This window comes from Simochromis diagramma, unplaced genomic scaffold (assembly GCF_900408965.1).
Source record: "Simochromis diagramma unplaced genomic scaffold, fSimDia1.1 OVJJ01000463.1, whole genome shotgun sequence".
NCBI lineage: Eukaryota > Metazoa > Chordata > Actinopteri > Cichliformes > Cichlidae > Simochromis > Simochromis diagramma.
In genome coordinates this window covers 836,457-860,002 of record NW_024386941.1, presented here as the reverse complement: position 1 = coordinate 860,002, position 23,546 = coordinate 836,457, and the positions used below count along the sequence as shown (strand labels likewise).

Here is a 23,546-nt window from a genome sequence, read left to right as displayed (position 1 = left end):
TTATATAAATGTTTACGACTCTGTTAACTTCAGACTGTGAATACCCTGACTGTTAAAGGCTAATTTTAACGTTTTAACGTCTTTGCTGATCGTGGAATTGTAAGTGTTGTAGTTACTCACTTTGACCACTGGAGGGAGGTTCAATGTAAACTCGATGCTATACCGTTTCCGTTAGGGCTTTTCGCAATAAAATCAAACATGGTATGGTATACGGTATATTGAACAAATCGGATGGATACATTTTTGTTACTATATTTTTTTTTTTATCCAAATAACACAATTCAAATAAACAAAATTAGTGTGGCACGTTTCTTGCAAGTTAATACAGTTAAAGCTGATAAGATAAGACAAATGATATACAGTGATTAGCATTTAAACTGAAAAGACAAATTAGAAACGTGTGATTTTATTCTGAAAAGTATGAACTAGGAAACAGTACTAGGCTTCGTGTTGTGAATGATCGGCATGAGTTTTTTTTCACCATAACAACAACAGTGCGGCAGCGCAGAAGTTTCATGACGCATTTGTAGATGCGAAATAAACATCACAATCAGTCAGCATGGCGGACCTGGAGCCGCAGGTTTGCGCCATTTTGGAGATAATGGTGAACGCGGCGGTGTCAGAGATGAACAAAGTTATCGGCGCCTCGGATCCTCCGCGTCCACAAGAGACATCGTGTGTGGCCGAAGACACGCACGGGTCCCCGGAGGATAAGGTACAGGATAAGGTACAAGGTGGTTTACGGTCGTCAGGTATCCGGGCCGGTTCTGGTCCCCGCATTGGTCCCGGTTTCTCCCGAGCCGACGCTTCCTCCAACTGTCGTCCAGACAACCGGCCGAGCATAGAAATAGAAGAGCTAGCAGTTAGCTCCGGTTAGCTGCGAAATGGCAGCAGGGTGCCGCGCTGTCCTGCTGTATGGAGCATGTGTTTAGGCTCAACTTCGCGTAAATATGAGGGGCTGGTGCACGAAGTCTGGGAGAATCCACCTCTGGGCGCCATTTTGGGTTGGGCAGCAGGCCCGGGCTTATCTATCTAGTGTATGTCTAGAAGCGCCTCAGCTACAGGTTTCCACAGAGCGCAGGATCGATCTATCAGCTGATATCTGATCAATAACACACTCTTCTGTGATCATAATGACTGCCACATAGTGTTACCCTGTTGTGCGGTTTTGGGGTTTTCCTTGTATACTTGCGATCCCGGGATCTGATTGGCTGATCAATATATCACATCAGTGTTAGACCTGATTTTTCAGGTCAGGACTTTTCAATTATTCCACTTTTCTGAGTTTAAAGGAAAAGTTTTACCATCTTGCAGCGTGACAAAGTGCAATGTCCACTTCATTACATTACTGAACAACGCTGTCTCAGATTTTCTGATTATCTTTCAACTTGGAATATTTAATAAACCTTCCAGAATGAGTTTAAATCAGGTTCATTATTTGACAGTGGCCTGTGTTCTTCCCATCAGGTGATCCAGTTGAGCGTCTTCATGTCGTCTCTGGCTCAAGAAGCTGTGGAGAAGATCTGCCAGCTCTTCCATGAATGTTCCTCTGCGCTGCGGCTAGAAGTACACGACCTTTGTGCTTTAATTCATCCACCCACTAAAACAGTCCAGCAAGAAATCCTAAAGTAGTCCTTGTTTTATAGGTGACGCAGGGTGCGGCAGAGATCGAGGACCTGAAGAGGAGACTGGAGGTCGCGGAGACGGAGTTGAAGCTGGCGCTCGAGGGCAGCGGAGGTCAGAAGGACGCGGAGGAGCTGACGGAGGGAGGCAGCGGGCAAAAGGAGGGGAGGGTGGACGTTGAGGTTGTTCAGCTCGAGCAACGCTCAGGGAGGAAGAGTCGCAGAAGTGAGGAGTTCTTCCTTTTAAACACATTAGTTAGCTTTTGTATTCCACAAGTTTTTAGAGAAAAATATTTTAAATCAAACTGCATCAAGTCAAAATCAGCTGTGGTGTTGTTTTAAAACTCAAATTTCATGACTGAAAGGAAAATATTTTTAACCTTTTCCCCCTGATGTCATTTCTCTTGCCGTCTCCACTCTGTCCCTGTTGTATTTGACGAAGCAGACGTGACCACAAACCGGTTCTGATGTTTGTCTTTTGTTCTGTGTAGGTGTGGTTAGCAGGGACGCCGGAGTGAAGAGATCGCCCATAATTCATCTGTGGAAAGGCAGAACATATGATGTAAAGTCTTGCGTTGTCCCGCCTCTTCTTCCCATTTCTGTTTCTCATCTTCGCATCACTTGAACATGTTTATTCACTGTTTCCAAATCGCATAGATTAGTCAGAAAATCTGACCAACTTAAAAATAAAGCAGAGCTGAACATCCTGTGTGGAGGGATCCTGCCAACCTAAATTTGTCCTCATCCTTTCTTCTGGTCAGGACAGCATCCAGCCTGTTATAATAAAAGAAGAAGGGTTTGAGTGCTCAGCCGACCGGATGTCGTCTGACTCTGGTCAGTACAGAGATGAGTTTTGGCAGGATGAGGACGACCCTGACTACCAGGTTGGCTTCATTAATATGTTTTTATATTAACTTATTTCTTTTTTCACCTTGCAGCTATATTATTTCATTGCATGTGCTTTTAAAAATAACTTTTATATATGCTTTTAGATACAAGTTTTTATTTTGTTGTACTGTATTAAGAGATCGGTCCAATTTAATGTCAGCTGATGAACATTTTAGACAGAGTTGGGTTTTTTGGCATATTTCTTCACTTATACTAACACCCTTTTATTTAAATAAGAATTTATGATGCCCAGAAACCTTTCAAGCACTGGAAACAATTAGTTTATTCACTGCAATATTCATCGCCCATAAAATTGAATGAGTTAAGGTAACATTTGATGAGCTAAACCTGACAATCAACAACGTTTAAACGAATAAACATTTAATCATCCCTTTTCTTCTCTGGCAGGCGGAACCAGACGATCCAGATGATGCTGACCCAGGATACACCACCAGATCCAAGCGTGTTGCAAAGGGAAAGTCCCACCAAGCTCAAGCAAAGAAGGAGAGTCAGAAGGAGCAGCCTCTGAGCTGCAAACACTGCCGGAAAACCTTCACCAAGCTGCTGCAGCTCAAAGCCCACCAGGCCGTCCACGGGGCGAGCGCGGAAAAGCCCTTCCAGTGTTCTCAGTGTGGCCGAGGCTTTGCGTTCCAGCGAAGCCTCAGTGCTCACATGTTACTGCACACAGGTGAGCTCCGGCTTTATCCTTCATACTAAAGCAGGCACAGTCTGTACGACGTACCCGTGCACACCGTGAAGGCAGGTTTGTTGATGAACTTGGAGCAGGACAGCCGACATTTACCTGGAGTTGCTAGGCTAGACAGCTAATTTAAATCAGTCTGTTGATTTTTGTGGACTCCCAGAAATGTTTGGTCATGCCTCATGTAAAGCACGTGACTGTTTTTGGAAAATTGTTTCTTTACACTGATGAGAATAATGAGACTCATTCGGTTAATCGGCTTAAAATTACATCAGAATTGTAGCGTACTCATCGTTGTTTGTTGGTGAGCGTGTTTTTGCTTTTCTGCATACAGGTGAGAGGCCACACACCTGTGATGTTTGTGGGAAAGGTTTCACCCTGAAGCAGCTCCTGAGAAACCACCAGCGTCTCCACGCTGACGTGCGGCCATATCGCTGCGAGCAGTGCGGTAAGAGCTTTTACCGGGCGCACGGCCTGAAGATGCACCAGATGGTCCACACTGGGGAGCGTGCCTATAACTGCCAGTACTGCAACAAACGTTTCACAATACAAGGAAACCTGCAGCGCCACCTGCGCATACACACGGGCGAAAAGCCGTTCAGGTGCGAGACTTGCGGCAAAAGCTTCAACCAGGCCGACACTCTGAAAGGCCACCAGCGGATTCACACCGGCGAGCGCCCCTTCAGCTGCGACACCTGCGGCAAGCGCTTCATCCAGAAGAGCGCGCTGAAGATGCACCAGAAGACCTCTCACGTGGACGAGAAGTCGCTCGCCTGCGTCGCGTGCGGCACCACGGTGGCCTGCGTCGACTCGCTGCGCAAACACCTCCAGACGCACGCGGCGACTATTCCGTGCACCTGCGTGCTCTGCGGCCAGCGGCTCAGCTCCATCACCGAACTGCGCTCGCACCAGCAGCATCACACGGTGGACCGGCCTCACAGCTGCGGGCTCTGCGGCAAGAGTTTCAAGTCGTCCAGTTACCTGAAGATTCACCTGAAAACGCACAGCGGGGAGAAGCCGTTCTCCTGCGACATCTGCGGTCGCATGTTTACACAGCAAAGCAGCCTTAAGTCCCATCAGGTGGGTTTTTGCTGCTTGTTGCACAACGTGAAACTCATTCATGCAAATAAGTCCTCAACATTAGGACGGACACCTTAGCAATCTGTCAGCGTGTCTGAAACCCAGACTCCAGCCCTGTGCAAAGAGTGTTCAGATAGAGAGTAATGCTTGATGATTTTGGCTTCCAGCTGTTATAAAAACTCTGTGATCAGGATATAGCGATTACTTTTTTGCATAAATTTTTGCAAAAAAAATCTGCTCTCCAAGCAGAGCCATCATTAACAGCTGCTTTTAAACATCTCTGATATGGTCTGCTTTCTGCACAGCAGATCCAAGGCACTAGTTAACTAACGGCTTTCCATGACTCGTCGTAGCTAACGTGCCGGTCTCCTGAACTGCAGCTGCATCAGAATAATGAAGCTCATTATTCATTAGTTATGATGGAGATAAAAAAATAACTCTTTGCTTTGTGGTCCAGTAATCAAGGAGTGGTTAGAGGCCCAGATTGAAATGCTACACCCTGAGTAACCCCGTAAAGTGACAGATGATTGTTAGAATTAAGCAATACCAACCTGGTCTGAGATTAACTTCATGTGTATGTTTATGAGTACACTTTGTGTAGATGTGTCGCAGTTCCACCTTCTGCAGCAGCTGTAGCTGAACACGTCTGCTGCAGTGGAAGTAACCTTGTGGGTAATTTAGTAAAGATTTAAACATGTTGTTTCAATGTTCTCTGCCAAAGGTGGTCCACACAGGAGAGAAACCTTTCAGCTGCGACACCTGCGGGAAATGCTTTAGCAACACCGGCAACTTGAACCGACACCAGCGCATCCACACGGGGGAGAAGCCGTTCAGCTGTGACACGTGTGGGCGGAGCTTCAACCAGGGCAACAGCCTGAAGGCGCACCAGCAGATTCACACCGGGGAGAAGCAGTTCATGTGCGACAAGTGCGGCAAGAGTTTCTCCTACCTGAGGAACCTGAAAGACCACAAGTGCTTCTATGTCTGAAGCTAATCTGTGAGGCGATGTCAGCTCCTGTAAGCTGGAGTCAGGTTAGCTGGGACCGAGTTAACACTGAAAGCGATTTTGGTGATCGTAAAGCTGGCTTTCCCAGATTTCTTCTGTCACTGCCAAGAAAGTGATGCAGGTAGATACGGCGTGGAATTTGTAATGGTGGAAAAACAATGTGAAGAGTGTTACAGCATCTGTCTGTGAGAATAGCTGACAAATTGCATTTCCAACGTTAAAACTGAACGGACAGAGAGAGTTTTAGCTCCTGATGTGAGTGCATTTATCACTGAACTAAGAAAAGCCTGGGTCAGAATGATCTTCAGCTTCTTGCCTTTTGTCAGCGTGATGTAACTGAAAAGCCAAAAGCAGATTTTTACCACCACAGTTGGTATTAACGAGCCACAGAAACAGCTGATCCTTATTAAAGACGAGGCATTTTGCAGCATTTTGCAGCATTTTGCAGCATTTTGCAGCATTTTGCCCTTTGGTAATGATTTCTTGTTATCGCGACTCACTCGCAGATGGACGAGCCAGATGCTTCAGCTCAGTGTAACATTTAAAGCTCTTTGCCAGGGAGACTGAAGTTTGGCTTTTCTTACCTAGCGAACACATTTTGTATTGAAACGTGAGTATTTTCTGTGTGAATTTGTACCAACTCACCGATAGTGCTCGCGATGAGGATGGGCTGTGTTTACATTGCATCACGTGCAGCACCACCACAGCTCCTTTTCACACGTGTGAAAGCAAGCAAGCAAGCTTCACTATGCATGAGCAACACGTGCTCGTGCTTTCAGAGGTAGCATGAACGGTTTTACTTTCCACAGTTACAGTTCTGTCGAAATAGGATCGCAAGTCATTGATATTTGGCGCTGTGGCTCTGTTTGAGGTCTTCCCGTCCTTCCGCACATATACATGGAAAGCCTAAAGGCATTCAGTTTGCCTCTGTGGCCTGTTAGAAAAAATGCTGTGCTCGGTATAGCGGTAATCTGTGGGCAGCTGTTACATTATATTCCTCATCTGGGCTGTATAATGTGTAAAAATGGGACGTCTGATATTTATAACGGTGCAACTCAAAGAGTGCTTTTCTGTCTTTTTCTCTTTTAACATCATCTCACATGATGACCGTTACTACGTAAATGCCTTGTATGCATACAAAGAACCGGCGTGCTGAGAACATAACAGACTGAAAGTATTATTTTGTAACTTCTCTTGTGGAGATGATATTCACTCAACCTTGTAACTGAGTTCACTTCATAAAACAGTGAAATGTAAACATGCTTCCTTTTTGTCTTTCTTAATGATTAAAGAGCTTGAAATATGTTTGTTTTTGATCAGAAAAAACAGTTTTACAGGAACACATGCGTCGCCTTCACATCCTTACTGAAAGAGGTATTCAATTTAAAGTTTCTGTTGCCTTTGAACAAGAATACTTTCAAGTCAAGAGCGGAAATGCAAAGAAAATAATTATATATAATAATTTTCAGAAGAAATGTTTCTTAAACCAAAAAAGATCTGAGATCAATTCAAAACTGTTTCTCTTAGTCTTAAGTCATATTAATTAATAATCCCCCACTGATCCAGTTTAACTGTTCATGAATAGATTTGTGTGTAGCTGATGTGGTATCCCACAAATAATTTACAATATTTAGTAATTTAAGCCGATGTTCACGTTGCTCTGCTGGGCCTTACTCTAACTGTGCTGTCATCTAATCTGTTCATGAATAGATTAAATTTTTCTTTTACTGTCTATCCTGGCAGGACGTCACAGAGCAATGAGACTTAGAAGAAAGCTGCAAACTGCACCATCCTCAAGATGTTTGGCTTTGTTGTTGTTATGTTCACCTCTTTGCCAAGAGGTGGCGCTACAAACTAATATTATAGTCCAGATAAATCTATGGAGCTCCTTGGATGGCACTCATTTCTCCTCAGTGTTGCAGAGTAGGTCCAAAGTTCTCTTTCGCCTTTTTGAGGGGAACTTTATTTTCAGTTATTTTCCTAAATGAGTGAAGAGGTGTCTTTGTGTTTAATTCTTCCTTACGTTTCCAGCATTTCATCTCTAGCTTTTAGGTTTAATTGCAAACAAAGACTACACAACACATTTGAACTGTTTAACCCTCTGGGAAAGCAGAAAGCGGGCTTCATTAGCTACATCATCAGGGTTTGTTTGGGGTTTTTCACAGACAAGAACATTCAGCCTGTCGTGACTGCTTGTTAAAAACTGCTCTTTCTGTGAATTTACTGAGAAAGACCAGTGTTGTTCCCTGGTGCCCGTTTTCATTGTTTCATTGGTGCCTCCTTTTAAATCCATGTAAATGACGTCAGTGTGCACATTTAGCAGCTGGCTATGAGCTCCGTGCTGCACCGACTGCCTGAGCAGCCACAGGGCTGTACAGTGGGTCAGACTGGCTGTAATCCCTTCCAGATTACAGTCCAGGGTATCGTGGGAGGAAGTGTGGGGGATTGGCAGAGAAACAACTTGTTACAGCTGGCTTCCTACCAAAGAGGAGACAAGGAGAGTCTGTTTGTTTTGCTTCTCATGTTTGGGTTCTTCTTCTCTCTTTTTTTAACGCCTTCAGGTTTAGGAAAATATTTTATTCAGTAATGTTTATACGCTGATTTAAAGAAGGCTGAATATTTTTCATATCACACATGGGAGAAATCACACCTCCCAGTTTCACAGTTTTTAAAATACTGATTAATGATCATTTGTTAATATTCTCTTTTTGTACAGTCTGTCAATACACCTCAGGAACAAATATTTATATTATAATATACACCTTATATAATACATGTTATTACATGATATACATTTTATATGTTACAATGTGGATTTTAGGGGTTCTTTTAAAACAATAATCAAATTTAGTGAAACAGTTTTCACTAATTTAAAAGTGTATGTTTGTACTCAGTATAAATGAGTCTGTTTTGCCATAAAGTTCAAAGAGATAATTTGGACTTGATTGATTGATTGATTGATTGATTGATTGGTTTTTAATCTTAGAAAAGTCCTGACTATGATGCTTGCAGATCACATTTTAGTGAGAGTAGGGAGCAGGTGGAAGAGAGTTTGGGGAGGTGGAGGTATGCTCTGAGGGGAGGAGAAATGAAAGTCGGTAGAAGCAGGACAGAATACATGTGTGACTGAGAAGAAGTTGGAGATGCAAGGAGCACAGATAGTGTAGAAAGTTAAAGGAGTTTAAATACCTGGAGTCAACCATCCAAAGCAATGAGCAATGCACAAGAGAGGTGATCAAGAGGGTGGAGTGGGTGGAGACGAGTGTCAGGGGTGATTTATGACAGAAGGATAGCAGCAAGAGTGAAGGAGAAGATGGTAATGAGACCTGCTGTGATGTGTGATTTGGAGACAAAAACACAGGAGGTCGAGCTGCAGATGAAAATGTTTTATTGGGAGTGAACGGGACGGGATTAGAAATGAGTACATCAGAGGGACAGCTCAGGCTGAGAGGCTGGAGACAAGGTTAGAGAGGTGAGGCTGAAATGGTTTTGACATGTGCAGAGGAAGGTTGGAGATTTATGGGACAAAGGATGTTGAAGATGGAGCTGCATCGCAGGAGGAAAAGAGGAAGACCTCAGAGGAGGTTCATAGATAATCCACTGTGACAACCCCTAAAGCAGGGGTGGGCAATTCCAGGCCTCGAGGGCCGGTTTCCTGCAGGTTTTAGATCTCACCTTGGGTCAACACACCTGAATCACATGATTAGTTCGTTACCGGGCCTCTGGAGAACTTCAGGACATGTTGAGGAGCTAATTTAGCCATTTAAATCAGCTGTGTTGGTTCAAAAAACCTAAAACCTGCAGGGACACCGGCCCCTTGAGGCCTGGAGTTGCCCACCCCTGCCCTAAAGGAAGCAGCTGAAAGAAGAAGCACATAAATCTTCACCTGCAGAAGGAATTCCTGCAAAGTGCTCCTCAAAGGACATCGTACCATGATGATATAAACATGAGAAATTTCACCTTTAACCTTTGGGATCAAAAAGAAGCAAAACTGTGCTTCTATCTTGTCCTTCTGTCTTTTTTCTTGCTTTAGACCCTAGACTCCAAATCTTGGGGGTTATCTACTGGTTTTTGGATTAAGATAAGAAGTAGGTTAAAGACTGAGAAACAATTGGGTTATGAGTGATGTTGTGATAGTTCTGATGCCCTCAGGGCGAGCATGAGTCACCGCCTGTATTGATCCCTGCTGACGCGCTCAGAGCAGCACAAATCACTATCTGTTATCCACACACACAAACAAGCCCATCACGCCACACACAAACACATTCACACACCACCACCGCCACCTTTTCCGTAGCCCATTAGATATATCGACAATTCCACATTCACTTTTGTTTTTGTCTTTTTTTTTGCTCTAATAGGTTTATGCACAGCTGACCGAGCAGTAGCGCTAATGCTGCCGGTATACTCTGTGACATTGCGTTGAGTACAGGCTCTCCATGGAAATACGGACTGCTGCTCTGGTTGTTCTTTCCAGCATCGATTCGCGTGCAGTTGCAGCAGCAGCTCTGCCTCTGTTCTCCGAGGGATGCCAGTGAATGTGCCTGTGTGCTGTTCACCTTTCCCTTACAGTATCAGGCCCTCAGTCTGCAGGGGCTCAGGTCACTGAAGCGCTCAGTCTCAACCAGGAAGGAGCAGTGCTGAGGAAGGATGAGGCCCTGGGTTCGCTCCAACAGGTCCAGATCAGTCCAGGTAAGGTTTGTGCTTCTAATTCAAAATGTAAACACGTGACACCTTGGGAGATAAAGATAGTCTTAACTGTCTTAAATTAGAGTAATAACTAATGTAGTTTAATGGAGGAGTGTTCAAAAGAATGACAAATTACACTACAAGCTTTAGTCAGCGCTGCTATTAGACTATTCAGAAAACTCCTGATTAAAGTGTACAAACATCAGCAAAAAAATAAAATCAAAATAGAAAAATAATACTCTGTCCAATCCCATCCACACCCTCTACAACACAAAGGTCATAGTAAAGATTAAAGTGTTAAAGGAGAGAAAAGAGTACTCCCTTAAACGGCTTTACCAAAAACTGAACTTTACAACCTTCATGAATGCAGGCTTTGCTGCAGGACTTAGTCTGCATTAGCTTTAGAAAAAAAGGTGTTTGGGCTCTTTCTGTGAACACACTGCAGCAATAAATCTGCTTAGCAAAAACAAACAGCAGTAACCGGCTTTAAACTGCACACATCCCCCTCCTGGGCAGATGAGCTCATTAAATCCTGAATTATACTGTTTGGTGCATATATCTGTTTTCATATTTAATTTGCAAGCTTCCATAAAAGTGTCGGGTTTGAATTCTGCTGCAGATGCCTCTCTTTGCAAATCTTTCCTCATTATCTCTGCGGCGGTAGAGACGATTCACAGTGGAGGTAAAGACGCTTTGATTGAATCAGCATGATACGAGATAAAACATGTGAATTTAAATTGAAAACAAAACAGTGTACTGGTGATCATTGGGGTTCAGTGTAGAGAAGCATAAGATGGGCTTCTCTCTCTACGTGTGATCAGAAGTGAGCTGGGCGATGACCATGTCATGTCCTCTAAAGACTGTGTGAGCCAAGAGGTTTAGATGCTTTGGTTTATACTGGAGGCATCTCTGGCTCTAAGCATAAAAACTCCTCAGATCTCCCATTCAAAGTTTTGTCTACTATTTGTGCATATATGACATTTTTACATCATAGGGATGACAATAAAAGATCTGCAGTACAATTCAAAACCTCCACTGTGGGGTAGAAAATGCCCTCAAAACCAGTAATGAATCAACATAATGCTGTAGTGCACTGCAGCTTGATTATGTAGAGGATAACAGAAAGTGATCATATTTGATTTCCTGGGGTTTTGATTATCTGTCAATGAGCTCTTAAAGGGGGCATGTTTTCAGGTTTAGTATGAAACAGTTTTATTTGCTAATAGTTCTTGTCTGTTAATCAATAACAGCAAAAATATCACAGGAGACGTGCAGCAGCTGTTCCTTTCAATTGTTATTTTTTACTTGTTTTTAACAATGAGCAGACCTGCTGTTTAATTCATACTTTAAATTATCAACAAATGTTACTTCCTTTGTGATTTTCAGCAAAAGCAGAAACAGATTTCTGGTAATATTAGCCTGCTCTCTCTGTCTCACACACACACTCACACACACACACACAAGCATGTCTCTATGAATGGAGTAATTGTGCCTTCATGCACACTGGGGGGGAAGGGTGTTGTGTTCTGATGCTGTTGGAAACGTGGTGTTTTGTTTTAGCTTTGCATGCACATGAAACACAGAGCTTAACTTATCTGGGTAAATATTTCAGCCTGCATGATGAGTGTCTTCAAATTTCAAGCAACCACAGAAATAAGGCTGGTGTATTATTCGAGCTCTCATTTACAGCCAGAAAGGGGCATAATAGGTCAGGACTAGTGTATAGGATGGTGACCTCAATTTATCAGAGGTCAGTCACCATAATGTGGTTCAATGACTTTTTAGAAGCCGTATCCTCGACATGGTCCCCAAAATTTAGGGTCCAGTTTCTGCAAAGCTCTGGCTTTTGGAAAACTACAGGCTAGAGGGATTAAACTTTGCCTTGTCCCTATTTATTTTTCACAGTCCTTTCTCAAGTGTTTCCCTCTGCCTCACAGAGGCTGGCTGCAGATTTAGATATTCAAGAAAACAACAAATCCACCAGTGTCCTCTCACTTGTGCCAAACAAACACACATTTCTGTGCCTCACATTGAAAGGCTTGGAAATGCAACAAATTCACTCACTATTGATTTATAGTCATTAGTTAGTGTGTCTGTGGGCCATGCATATAAAACAGCCCTTTGTATGTTGTGTGTAATTTGTTAAAACTTACTTTAAATGTACTTGTTATCTAATAAATGTTATTTTTAAAGGTACTTTTTGTAAATACTATCTATACAATTTAACCCGATCTTCCACCACCAGGGGGCGGTGTTTCACAGGTGTGCTTTTGACTTTCAGTTTTTAGCCCTGCCTCCATTTCTTCAAGCGGCTTTGCACTGTAAATATTTCTTTTTTCATAATGACTTGCCTGATTGAATGTTCTAGTATAAATGAGCAGAAGTACCAATAATGAGTCTTCCACAGTTATCAGCAGTTTTAATTATTCTTCGATGGCTGTCCTTTTTTTTTTTTTTTTTTTATAATTGATTTTAAAATTTTACTTGTTTCATTTAAAACACCTCATGTCTTTCCTGCTGCTTCCATAACAAAGAGAGGTTTTCAGCCACAAACCTGCTTAATTTCCCACCTCACACTTATTAGTTATTATCATATCATATTGCTTTAAAGAATTTAAATAACTTTTACATTTCTTTCTGACTTCTCTTTTGTTTTGAAGGTTTAGATTATATATACTTAAAGATGTCATTTCTTAGCTCACGAGTTACTTTTAAGAGTTTCTCGTACGTTTTGCGTGGCTCTGTTTCAAACTTAAATGGTGGAACTTTTATTTATTTATTTTTCATTTTGTAAGACGCTATAAAGGATGTATCTACGCATTATGAAGTCACCCACTGGTTTATAAAGCCCAGAGCTAAGCATTTTCACCACTACCATCTTAGTGTTTTGAAACTGGATGTGATATGTGAGTGGTGAACCTGATTGTAAAACTCCACTGTCAGTGAGTCGTTAGTCGTGGGCCTATGTGAAACACAGAATGGCCAAACCTTTTAATTTTCTATGCAATATGAGATGAAAATAGCGACGGAGCCCATAAACGCACCAGGAAAGAGTTCACTGAGGTAAGGGTTGTCTCCTGCTGGTCATTACAAGGAATGCAGATAAAAGACACTTTTCAGGCCTTTTTTAATCAACCTTTATTAACACAATATATATCTGTATGGGACATAAAGTCATAGCGGCTGTTTTCTTAAATTATAGGATAGGCTTTTCTTCATCCTGGAAAGTTTACCATGGGTCTACAAGTATCTTTATTTTCCGAGCTCTGATAGATTGCCGGAAGACAGATTTTTTTGCGGGGTACTTGAAGGCAGCTCGACAGATGAGAGAATAGCGCGTGTCTGTGTGCGCGTGCGTGGAAGGCAGCAGCCCTGCCTACCGTTGACGTTCCCCACTCTTTCTCTTGTCACTGTTTTTCGGGAGGCGAACTGGGGGAGAGGTCCGCTCTTCTCTCGTCTTTCTTAGAAAACAGATGGTGTGTTCGTGACCCGGCGGAGACGTATCTTCGCCCTCACACGCCGGCGACTTCTTCAATTACCGCTGCAGCACTTTTAACCAAATCAAAGAGGAGAGGAGAGGAGCCAAGGGCGGACTGGACAGAGAGGAAGAACCAACCATAGGACTCACACACTGGGAGGCTGCACGTCCGCCTGCTCTCTTCAATACATTGATTTATTTACCCGGGCCCTGAACGTCTCCCGGCGTCCAGAAGTGCTGCCTCAGCCGGTTCTTGCTTCCTTTTAAACTGACTGCGTCTTCGTGGACTGTCCCCAGAATTATTCAGCAAGCTAACAGGAACACACAAAGTCCCCTGCTTTTTTTTCTTCTGAATTCAGACCGTGGTGGCCAGAGGGACACTGAGTCCTCGCCTCTGTTTCCTCTTATCAGCCCCTATCGGTTGCTGTGTTTTCCACCGGCTGTGCGCGCTTTCCTCCTTTCTCAGCAGAAGACGATGCAGGTGGAGGTAAACCGGTGACCACAGGGGCTGTTTTGTTAACTATCCAGCAGCGTGTCAACAGAGATGAGAGGATAGCGTCTGGGAGGGGATTTGGGGGAAAGCGAAGCGCTAAGTGGGGGGTTCAGTGTTGGTTTTCCTTCTTCAGATGAGGCAGACACACCATAAAGACATGAAGTGGATGTAGCCAACCGGTTCAGTTTTTTTTAAAGCATCAGTTTAAGCTGGATCACTGTCTTGGTGATCTGTGCTGCCTTCGCGGACTGTGACAATGAGGATTTTATGAGAAGTGAAGCCTTTCCCCCTCTATCTACATACAGCCAGGCTAGTCTGGGGTGGCATTTCTTTCTTTCTTCCTTTTTTCACCCGGTGTGAACACAACCCAGACTTTTTTTTCCTCTCCTGGACGGCGAAGCTCACTCAGGGACAAAAAATGTCTTTACGCACAGCACTGCCTGGGAACGAGCGGAACCCGGACCATGTAAGTAGATAATTAAAAACCATAGGCGTCTGTCTGTGAGAGGTTGCACTTAGGTTTTTATTATGCTTTTCAAGGAGCTGATCATAATAACCCCCGTCAGCCCGCGGGCCCGGGGATTAGTCTGCCATGTGCAAAGAGCAGCTGCAATCAAGCAAGGCGACGTAGACGCGCTAATCTCCCCTAGCTCATTTGGGACAGGGTGCAGTCGGACACACATGCTGTCCAGGATGGAGATATGAAGATTAGACTTTCACCTCCACCGGTGTTTTCATTGCGCATGTTTACCCCCCCTCAGCTCTCAGCTGATCAATAATTAATGCATCTGATGCAAGACCACCCAGCCAACCCTCACCTCCACTCCATCACCTCCACCCTGTCTGGCCCGCCCAGTTTCCACTTTAATAAAACCGCGACAGAAAGCTCAGTGGGCAGCTCAATATTGCAAAATCTGCTGTGTCAGGCTAGCCTGGTCCATCCTGCTGATAGCCTTCTGTGTCTGTGGCAGCGTGGGATTTTGGCAGACTGGGTTTGAGTTGTTCTTGATTCAATTTTTAGTGTTTGTAAATATACTTGTAATTACTGTGAACCTCTCTAATGTCCTATGACATCAGTTGAGCAGCTGTGCAGAATATCCCCACCTCTGTCTCAAGGGCACCCAGCTCAAAGCAGCCTCTCTTTTTGGATGTGAAGGTCTAACAAAGACCACTTCCTCTTAGTGCAGCTAACAAAACACCGAATACTTCCTTTCCTGCTTTTTAAGGTTATTTAAAGTGTATGCTGTCACTGCCTCAGGCCCTGTATATCTTTTGTTTAGATAGGTGCAAATATTTCCAATACCAGTAGTGTCTCTCACTGAATTTTCCTGCATCCAGGGTTCTCAAAGTGCAGACCCGAGGCCGGTGGTGGCCCTTAGTAACATTTATTTGTGTCTTGTCTTTTTCACAAAGGGATTGTAGGTATTGGTAATAACTAATTATTGCAAACGTGTGGAAGATTTGGACTGCTGCACTACAACAATAAGAATGCAAGACCTTTAGAAGTGTAGCTAACAAACGACAGCTTTTAAACATGTAAACTTGAAGGGTTGCAGACGTGTATCAGTAGCTACTGATGAGAAACCTGCTCAGTGAAACAGCAACTGACATCCCAAGGAAGTTAACGTTAACAGCATCCATCCTCAGTACACTCAGACATAATAGACAAATTTTAGCCTAACTGACTCAGGATATATCAGAGGATCAGACTCATTCCAGTGAAAGGAGCTGAAATATATGATGCTGAAGTTGGTGGAGAATGATATACTGGAATCTAGGCAGTGTAAGACCTGAAGTTAGGCTCACAAACAGCATTCCTGTGAAGGTGTACAAATCTTCGAGCATTCAATGGGCGAATTAGACTTTACTTAGATGCAGTGCCTCTATGAATTGACAACAAGTGCATTATTAGCACGACTGCAGCCAAAGATCATTTTGGTAGACGGCTAATCTGCCAATTTTTCTTCGATTAGTCAACAATTATTTCAATAACTCTTATCTCCTCTTCCTGTGGGCAAACCTGTTCTAGGCTCCAGTGCCTCACCTCCCCAAGTCTACCCACCTGTGAATATCACCCTGTTCTCTCTCTCTCCCCACAGATTAGCTACTTAATGTTAGGTGGAAAAGGTTCGCTATAATATTAATGTGTGTAAAAACTAAACAAACAAACTAGGAGACAGTGTAGCTATCTCTGTTTATTGTTTTACCATCACATTTCACTCATTAGCTGCCAAAAAGAGATTTTTCTGCCAAAAACTGATTTCTAGTATTTGCCAAATATTAACTGCCCGTATTTAAACTGCTCTAAATAACGTTTTGGCCTATAATTTGTGAAACAAATGTCAAATGACCTATCAAGTCATCTTGAGCCACAAACAGCATTCCTATCAAAAGGTGGAAGCCCAAAAGTGACGTTTATATCCTTTATTTATCCAGTTAAAATGTCTCATTGACGTTAAAAAAAATATTTTTAAGAGTAATCTGACCAAGAGGATCGCAGAAATTGCAACAAATATAATAATAGGTTTAAAAAGATGTCTTATGTGACCAAAAAGAACCGGATTGGTTTGAATGTAGGTACAATAACACATAAAGTCATAAGATACTTGGAAAACAGGTCATTTTTACATTTTATATATAATCACTTTGTAAATCATGTTCACCAAAGTCTATTTACCAATATAAGTAAAGACATGACACATAAAAACTTTGGAAATCAGTTTTAAGCAGATGATCATTTTTTGGCACAACAGCGGTGTTTTTAAATGCTTGTGCACTGCAGTAGTGCTGTCTCTGCTTTGCACTGTCTGTCCTGATGAACAGAATTAACTGTTTGGGATTTCCTTACCTGGATCATTGAGCATGCATCAAGACATTCTTCTTCGTTGGTATTGAGCGCATTCTTGGCAGACGATAAGGGCGATAATGGCCACCATAGCTTCCTGCAGTATATTACAGTTACAAAAACACATTTATGTGGTATAGTATATGACGCATCGACAATAAAATTCTGCTTCCGCGTCATCGAGTATGTTGATGAATCGTTGTAGCCCTAATTTTTAGTAGCATATATATTTTTTTTTAATCCATCCAAGACAACACTGTTATTGATTAATAATTATGCAGTCCTCTTGCTCTTATTTTAAAAGAGGATGCTAAATTGAACTTGCTAGTGTCTCCAGTCTAGTCTTTCCCTGCTGGGTGGCTTGTAAGGATGTCGTTGCTCTGAGCTGTCTTTACTGTCCGATCCATTGCTCAGACAGATTTGAAGTCCATTGTCTTGGATTGCAGCTGCCGGCAGTAATCTGGAACCTGCACCATATAGAAAGATAGTACACTACACTAAGTTCACAGAGTACCACGATTGCAAGCAGCAGTCCAGGACCATGGACTTTGAGTCCATAGACTGGATAAGAAACTAACTGGAGAAGCAGCTGACTAGTGCTCCATCATTTATTGCCCCAGTTTATATATCATTTTATAGCATATTAAATTATCTAAGTACAGTCAGTGGGAAACACTGATGTAGCAACGTAGAACCAAGGGAGTGTTGCTTTTAAGTGTCACTTCCTCTGTTCTTGCCATCTTAAAGTACTTTTGTGTCGAGACGTGTCTAGAAATACTTCCTTGCTAATGTTTAAAAATTAGAAGAAGATTAAAAATGATAAACCATTCTCTGAACAGAAACATTTCAGACACTGTAAGGGATCGACTGGCACTTGGTCATCAAAACATTGAGAACCCTTGGCCTGCATCAGCTGGTTTCCTTGGTGTTCACGCTGACCTTTCGAGTTGATCTACTGACATCAGTAAAGTGTGCTTTTCCTGTAATGTAAAGTATGGAATATATGAAAGGTATGATTAGGTCACTCTGGTTCAGATAATTTATTGCACAACTCATTCTGGATTGCAGTTAGGTGTTTATTGTTTATACCGCTTGCTGGAACGCTGAAGTACTTCTAGAGGTGGCAGAATCTTCTTTGACTTTTATGCAAACCTGTTGTAGCTGGTTTGGACATTTACACCACATCCAAATAATAAAAATTCAAAAACATTAAAGTTAGATTGAGGCTTGTGTTACAATAAAGATTAAGACTAAAGAAGCTCAGTCTTCACATTGAGGAGAATCTGTTTTGTCCACACTGTGAGATACCAAATAAAAGCGAGAGCCACTGGTGGATTCTTTCCCCTGTTTTTTAATAACTGCAAGAGTCATAAAACGATTTCTCCTGAAGCAGAGCAGTAAACTAATAATAGAGCCTGTTAAATGCTTGATGCAGTCTACTTTTGTCAAAAATGATCCTTGTAGAAGTGCATATGTAGCATTAAAGCTGGTGAGAACTCAGCATTGCAGGGAATAAACCAGAATGATTGCTGTCCTTGCTCAAACACAAGCCTTTTGTCTTAGTAACCTCACCATGGCTACAACATGGGGTCCTGCACACCCCACCCCCACCTTCCCATTATTCCTCACCCTCTCCTGTCCATTTTAACACACACACGTTCACACACACACACACACACACACACACACACACACACACACACACACACACACACACACACACACACACACGTTCACACACACACGTTCACTCGCCGACTTTGTGCCTTCAACTTACAGACCTTGTCCCATTTTGATTTATAGCGACGTCCGTCCGGAAGCAAGTTTAGCCACTTGGCAGACATCTCGACAGTGCATCCTGGCAGCTGTTTTAAGGCCTTTATCTAAATGAATGGTCAGACATCAATAACTTATATTTCAGGCTTCACTGCATCTTCGCAGTCACCCGGGTTTGCTCGATTATAGAAAAAATCCCAGTCACAATTATTTCGATCAATACTGAAATCATAATTGACAGGATTACTTACAGACTCTGGAAGAATAGAAGAGTTATTGAAATTTCAAAAGTGGATTTCTTTGTTCTTTCATTACAATGAAAATGTTAACTGAACCTAACGTGCTGCAGCTTGGCAGGGAGTTTCCTTGAAAATAAAACGGTCGCTCTACAAGAAAACAATAAGAATCATATTTGACAACAAGCCAAAATTGTAATTGAAATTAAACGTTATCAGTTTGCACAGCCCTAGAATCATCATTCAAATCTGCTGAATGATGCTCGATTATTGTGCTTGGTGCACCTTCCTAGAAAAGTAACTACATGTCGACACAAATCAAAAACAGCTGCCTACAACTAGATCCGCTTGGTGTTAATATGCAGTGCAAACACAATCACAGTTCAACACAAGGTAATTGGCAGTAAGTGTCTCTCACAAAGCTAATGCACAAGCTAGCGTTCTTCCAATATAGACATATGCCATTTTCCCATTTTCATCGCTCTGATAGTTTAGCTCCATCACCTCTGAAGTCTTTCTCCTTCCTGTGTTGTAGTAAAACTGTTGTTCAATATTTATTACCTCCAAGTCCAACAGGATTAGCCCTATTTCACTTGTGATTGCACCAGCGCACAAGTATAAACGCAAGCAGTGATGTTGCTCAGTAGGTGTAGGGGCTGCTGGGATTTGATGCAGAACTCTAAACCCACCCAAGAACAGTTTCCAACACTGATTAATTAGAAATGTTGTTTGTGCTTCGGATCTTCACGTTGAATGCCAGATTTCATTACAGGGTAGTTACAGATGGTGGTAGAAAGACAAATAAAAGTAAATGGAAGTTTTGAATGCGGCACACATGTGGTTGAACATGTTGGTGCATGTATTTGTGTGTTCTGCATGTAAGACAGGAAAGTCTCACATGCAAAAGGCTCCGAGACCATTAAAAATGCACAGCGCATGATATTATCATGCTGTGGCTTCGTCTTCTGAGATCATCAACACCACATTGACTTATCATTCAGTGACATGACAGTCTGCACTTTCACGCCACGCTCTGCAATTTACATGTTCTCACTCTGTTCTCTGCTTTGCTCTCTTCTCTTGTTCAGTCCTGTCATTTCCTTTAACCTCCCCGTGTATATTTCTGACTGTCGCAAAAGTCACCGAAACCAGAACTAATACCCGACATGTCCTCCATCCTTTTCACCTTTATACCCCAAAGTTAAAAAAGTCCCTGCTGCTTTTTGTACTCTTTAACTGCTTTAAGTCCTTATAATTACTCTTCTGTATTTTATTGTCTTGTGCTTTTTTTTTTTAATCAGAAAATTGCTAGTTGTACAATACTTCAAACCTGAACAAACCAAACCAGAATATCCATAATGGCAGGATTATGCTTCTCTGTAGGCTGTGAGCATTTTAGTAAAGAATCACTGACAGAAGGCACGTCAACAGTTTGCAGTAGGCGACATGAATAGCAAATAATTTCTAGGGTCACCTTTCAGGACGAATGAATAAATTACATTTTGCTTTTTACTTCCACTCTTATTTTGTGTGCTATGGATAATTGAATTGTTTTCAAGGATGTTGTTAATATTTTACATCTCTTTGTAACTTACTGAGCTCAGTCTTGAGCTTATTGTGACAGTTTTACATCTTTAATCTAAGGGTACAAAAATAAAACGACGTGAAGCAAAAACGCACTGATATAGCACTTTTCCCCAGTCAGGCAATCATGCATGTATTTGACCAGTACAAAGAAGCCAGAACATGCAGGAGCAAGCTGTCAGGATTCAAATCCTTCTTGCTATAGGCTTGTATTTAAATGAAATAAGGAAATGACAAAGCTTTAAATTCTTAAATTGAAAATTAATATTTTCACTTAATATTTTTGTTAAACTTATATGAGGTGTTATTAAAACGTTCCAATAAATCAACGTGATCTGTCTTGAAGTTGCATCTGTGTCAGTGTTCATCTCCCTCTGTAGTTTCCTTGTTTCCACATGCGGGTGACTTAACCCAACCTGCTAAACCTACATCTGCAAACGGCCTGTGAGAATTTTCATAAAATCTTAAATTTTTTATTGAATCACAGGATCTTTTCTCCTCTTTAACGTTGTTTTGCTGTGTATTTGTGTTTTTAGAAGAAAAGGTTTCGTGGGATTATCTCTTGAGTTTAGAATATTTTAAAGTCTCAACAGCGAAAGTTAATTACAGGTGTAATAAACAGGTTTTAATAAACAATAAATGGGTTGCATTGCTCTTCTTAATGCTGAACTGTGGGAATGGGCACACTTTTTTGCTTGGGGCTAGTCATAAGGTTTTAATGTGTGTGAGAGAGAAGGAAGTCGTATAGAGGGTGTGGGTGAGTGCTTGTGTGCACATGCACAGCTGTGTTTTCTTACAAAAAGGCCAACATGTCTTTCAGTGCACGACTGCAGGGCACGGCGAGGCTTTTGTGTTTCCCTGGACAAGCAAAAAGATTCAAGTACTTGCTGTCCAGACATGTTACCCGAAAACTGGCACCCTCCTTTGATGCCCACGTTGGCATTCATTTCACCTAGAAACACTCCAGATACAGTCATAAACAGCCTTAGGCTTTAAATCATCTGGTCCGCCGAGGCCAGCCGAGCCATGCATGATGGGTATGAAATTAAGCGGGCTGCTGTTAAATTGCTTGCCCAGTTTTATAGAAAAATGTGAAATAATCACGAGAACTATTTGTTTGTGTTTATAGATATAAACTGTCATGTTGTTTTGTGACAGCACAACTCTGAAACTGAAATTCTTCAATAGGAGGTATATTTTGTGCACGTAGCACATATGTTGCCTAGATTCTTCAGCCAAGACGTGTCACTGAGGCTAACCGACCTTTAAAAGTCACGAAAAACTTTTTGTTTTTACCAAACCACAATCTTTTTCTAAACCTAATCAAGTTATTTTTAATTCCCAACCAAAACGAGTCGTCTTTAATAGCCTGACCCTGACATAGTTGTTTTTATTGTCTGAGCCGCTTCCAACAGTAACATATTTGAAATTAATGACACTTTAAAAATAAATGAAAAACAAATGAAATGGAAAGATTTGTTATTCTTGTAGCACTTTGACTGAGGTTTCTTGTGTGAGCAGCAAAACCCCACGAAGCCTCCGCATGTGGACCTTTCTGCCCTTTAAAAGTGGAAGACATCATTAGTACACATGAAAATTCATGCCCAGAAATACAAATCTGCAGATGAAAGCTTGTGATTATTGCACAAGGTGCATTGAAACTCTGTACTGATCGCAGTGGCTTGCTGATGTTTACTTTTTTGTAGCCTTGCCAACTGAATCCAACTTAAAGGCGTTTTGGATTACAGCTGCAACAGCGGACCCAAAAGGTCAGAGAAGCAGAACACTTGGAGGGAAGTTTCCAGCTCAGATCCCTGGAGACGTGATTGAGTTACCCTCTGTTTAGCCTTAACAGCTACAGCAATGTTGCCCATGAGCGGGTCACAGAGCCCCCAGTTTCCCTGGTTATATTTTACAGCGTACAGTAGTAAACAGTGAAACTGCAGAAGCATGAGTGTAAAGCAGGGCAGCATCAGGAAAAGAGCTTAAGAGCTTACTGGACCTTCCTGAAAATGGCTTGCTCAAGAGCCTCTCAGTGGCAGATTTTTAAGGAAAATTTAAGGATTTGCATTCCCTGCTTACATTACCGTCTTAAATACTATTGACATTAGCCTCTAGCTGTTGTTTTTGAATTGCATTTTCTAAATTACTTTTCAAACACCCAGTGTGCCATTCAATGGGCTGTATGGTTCCTGTTGGTTTAATTTGAGCAATTTCTGAAGATTTTTTTGGGGTTTCATTTGTGCCCATAGCTACTGTTAGAAATGTAAAATCAACAAAAGCTACCTATAGTCTGATAGAAATGTAGTTATTTAAAAAAATGCATTGAAGATCATCATTGAAAAGGTCTTAAATTAACGCTGAAATGGGGAGATAATAATTGGAATTAGCTTTATGATCATTCCAAAGAAGGAACACTGTGTTAGATGCAGGTTAAAGAGCCTAAGCCAAAAAGAATAAACACAGTGATTAAACTTTGCTGGCACCAAATCCGAAATTAACTGTCTTGGCATTTTGTCAACACAGATTGTTTTCTCTCCAGCAATTATGTAATTCTAGTTAAGTGGTTAGGCAACAAACGCTGAACAGGTGGCGTTTTCTGGAGATCAGGCTACCATGTGCAGAATGACACTTTTCACAGAGCCTATGCTAACTGCCAAACGCTCACAAAGACCCCTGCAGACAAGCAGATTTGCACAATTACAAAATCTGAACCAGGAGACAAGAAGAAAAGACACTCAGATATTCATAGTCAGAGCACACAGTCAGGCCGTTGTGTTCATTGTGTAGAGGGCCTCTTCGGCTGTCAGGTGTCGACTTACTGTCCTCAGTGTTTCTCCTCAGGCCTCAGCTGCTGCAGTTTAACCAAAAGCCCTTTTAGTTAACAGCCATCCAGTGTTTTTCAACCAGAAAGACCAGGTCGCTCTCCATGAGCTATAACTGCAGTTTTAGTGCTCGCTGGGAGGTCTCATCAAATTTGCAAAACTTGTGTGCCCCTTGAAAAAAATAATTTCATGCCCAATTTGGGTGTTCGAGAGGAGCCATAGAGCGAGCTGGATGTTTGGGAGTGAAGGTTCGTGTGATGTGTCATTCAGCTGCCTTCTTTGGCATCTTTTTCCCACGCCTGGTCAAATATCAGACCTAAAATA

At 42.1% G+C, this 23,546-nt stretch overlaps 2 protein-coding genes across 10 annotated transcripts in view; both read left to right on the top strand.

The window, feature by feature from the left end:
* The first annotated feature begins 9 nt into the window (after positions 1–9).
* LOC120737253 (gastrula zinc finger protein XlCGF26.1-like) lies at positions 10–6,601 on the top strand. Of its 2 annotated transcripts, none has more exons than XM_040037850.1 (8): positions 10–715; positions 1,468–1,566; positions 1,647–1,848; positions 2,114–2,184; positions 2,384–2,506; positions 2,919–3,198; positions 3,545–4,290; positions 5,012–6,601. In XM_040037850.1, the coding sequence occupies exons 1-8, from the start codon at positions 560–562 to the stop codon at positions 5,276–5,278; spliced, it is 1,944 nt and encodes a 647-aa protein (XP_039893784.1). In that variant the 5' UTR covers positions 10–559; the 3' UTR covers positions 5,279–6,601. The 2 variants fall into 2 exon arrangements, with proteins under 2 accessions (XP_039893784.1, XP_039893785.1); XM_040037851.1 differs by having other exon boundaries at positions 600–1,252.
* A 2,528-nt stretch (positions 6,602–9,129) lies between these two features.
* Positions 9,130–23,546, top strand: part of mark4b (MAP/microtubule affinity-regulating kinase 4b) — a 58,894-nt gene continuing 44,477 nt past the window's right edge. For 2 of the 8 annotated variants that reach the window (XM_040037848.1, XM_040037847.1), the window contains exon 1: positions 13,348–14,422. In XM_040037848.1, coding sequence (XP_039893782.1) covers positions 14,375–14,422 — 48 coding nt within the window. In that variant the 5' untranslated portion in view covers positions 13,348–14,374. Of the gene's footprint in view, positions 9,385–9,449; positions 9,989–13,346; positions 14,423–23,546 lie in introns of those variants that run through there. The other 6 variants (XM_040037846.1, XM_040037845.1, XM_040037843.1 and 3 more) reach the window with 6 other exon arrangements.

Coding starts and splice junctions, on each gene's coding strand:
- LOC120737253 (XM_040037850.1), top strand. CDS start 560: ATGGCGGACCTGGAGCCGCAGGTTTGCGCCATTTTGGAGATAATGGTG. Junction 2,185..2,383: donor GGAAAGGCAGAACATATGAT/GTAAAGTCTTGC, acceptor TCTTCTGGTCAG/GACAGCATCCAGCCTGTTAT. Junction 3,199..3,544: donor TCACATGTTACTGCACACAG/GTGAGCTCCGGC, acceptor TTCTGCATACAG/GTGAGAGGCCACACACCTGT.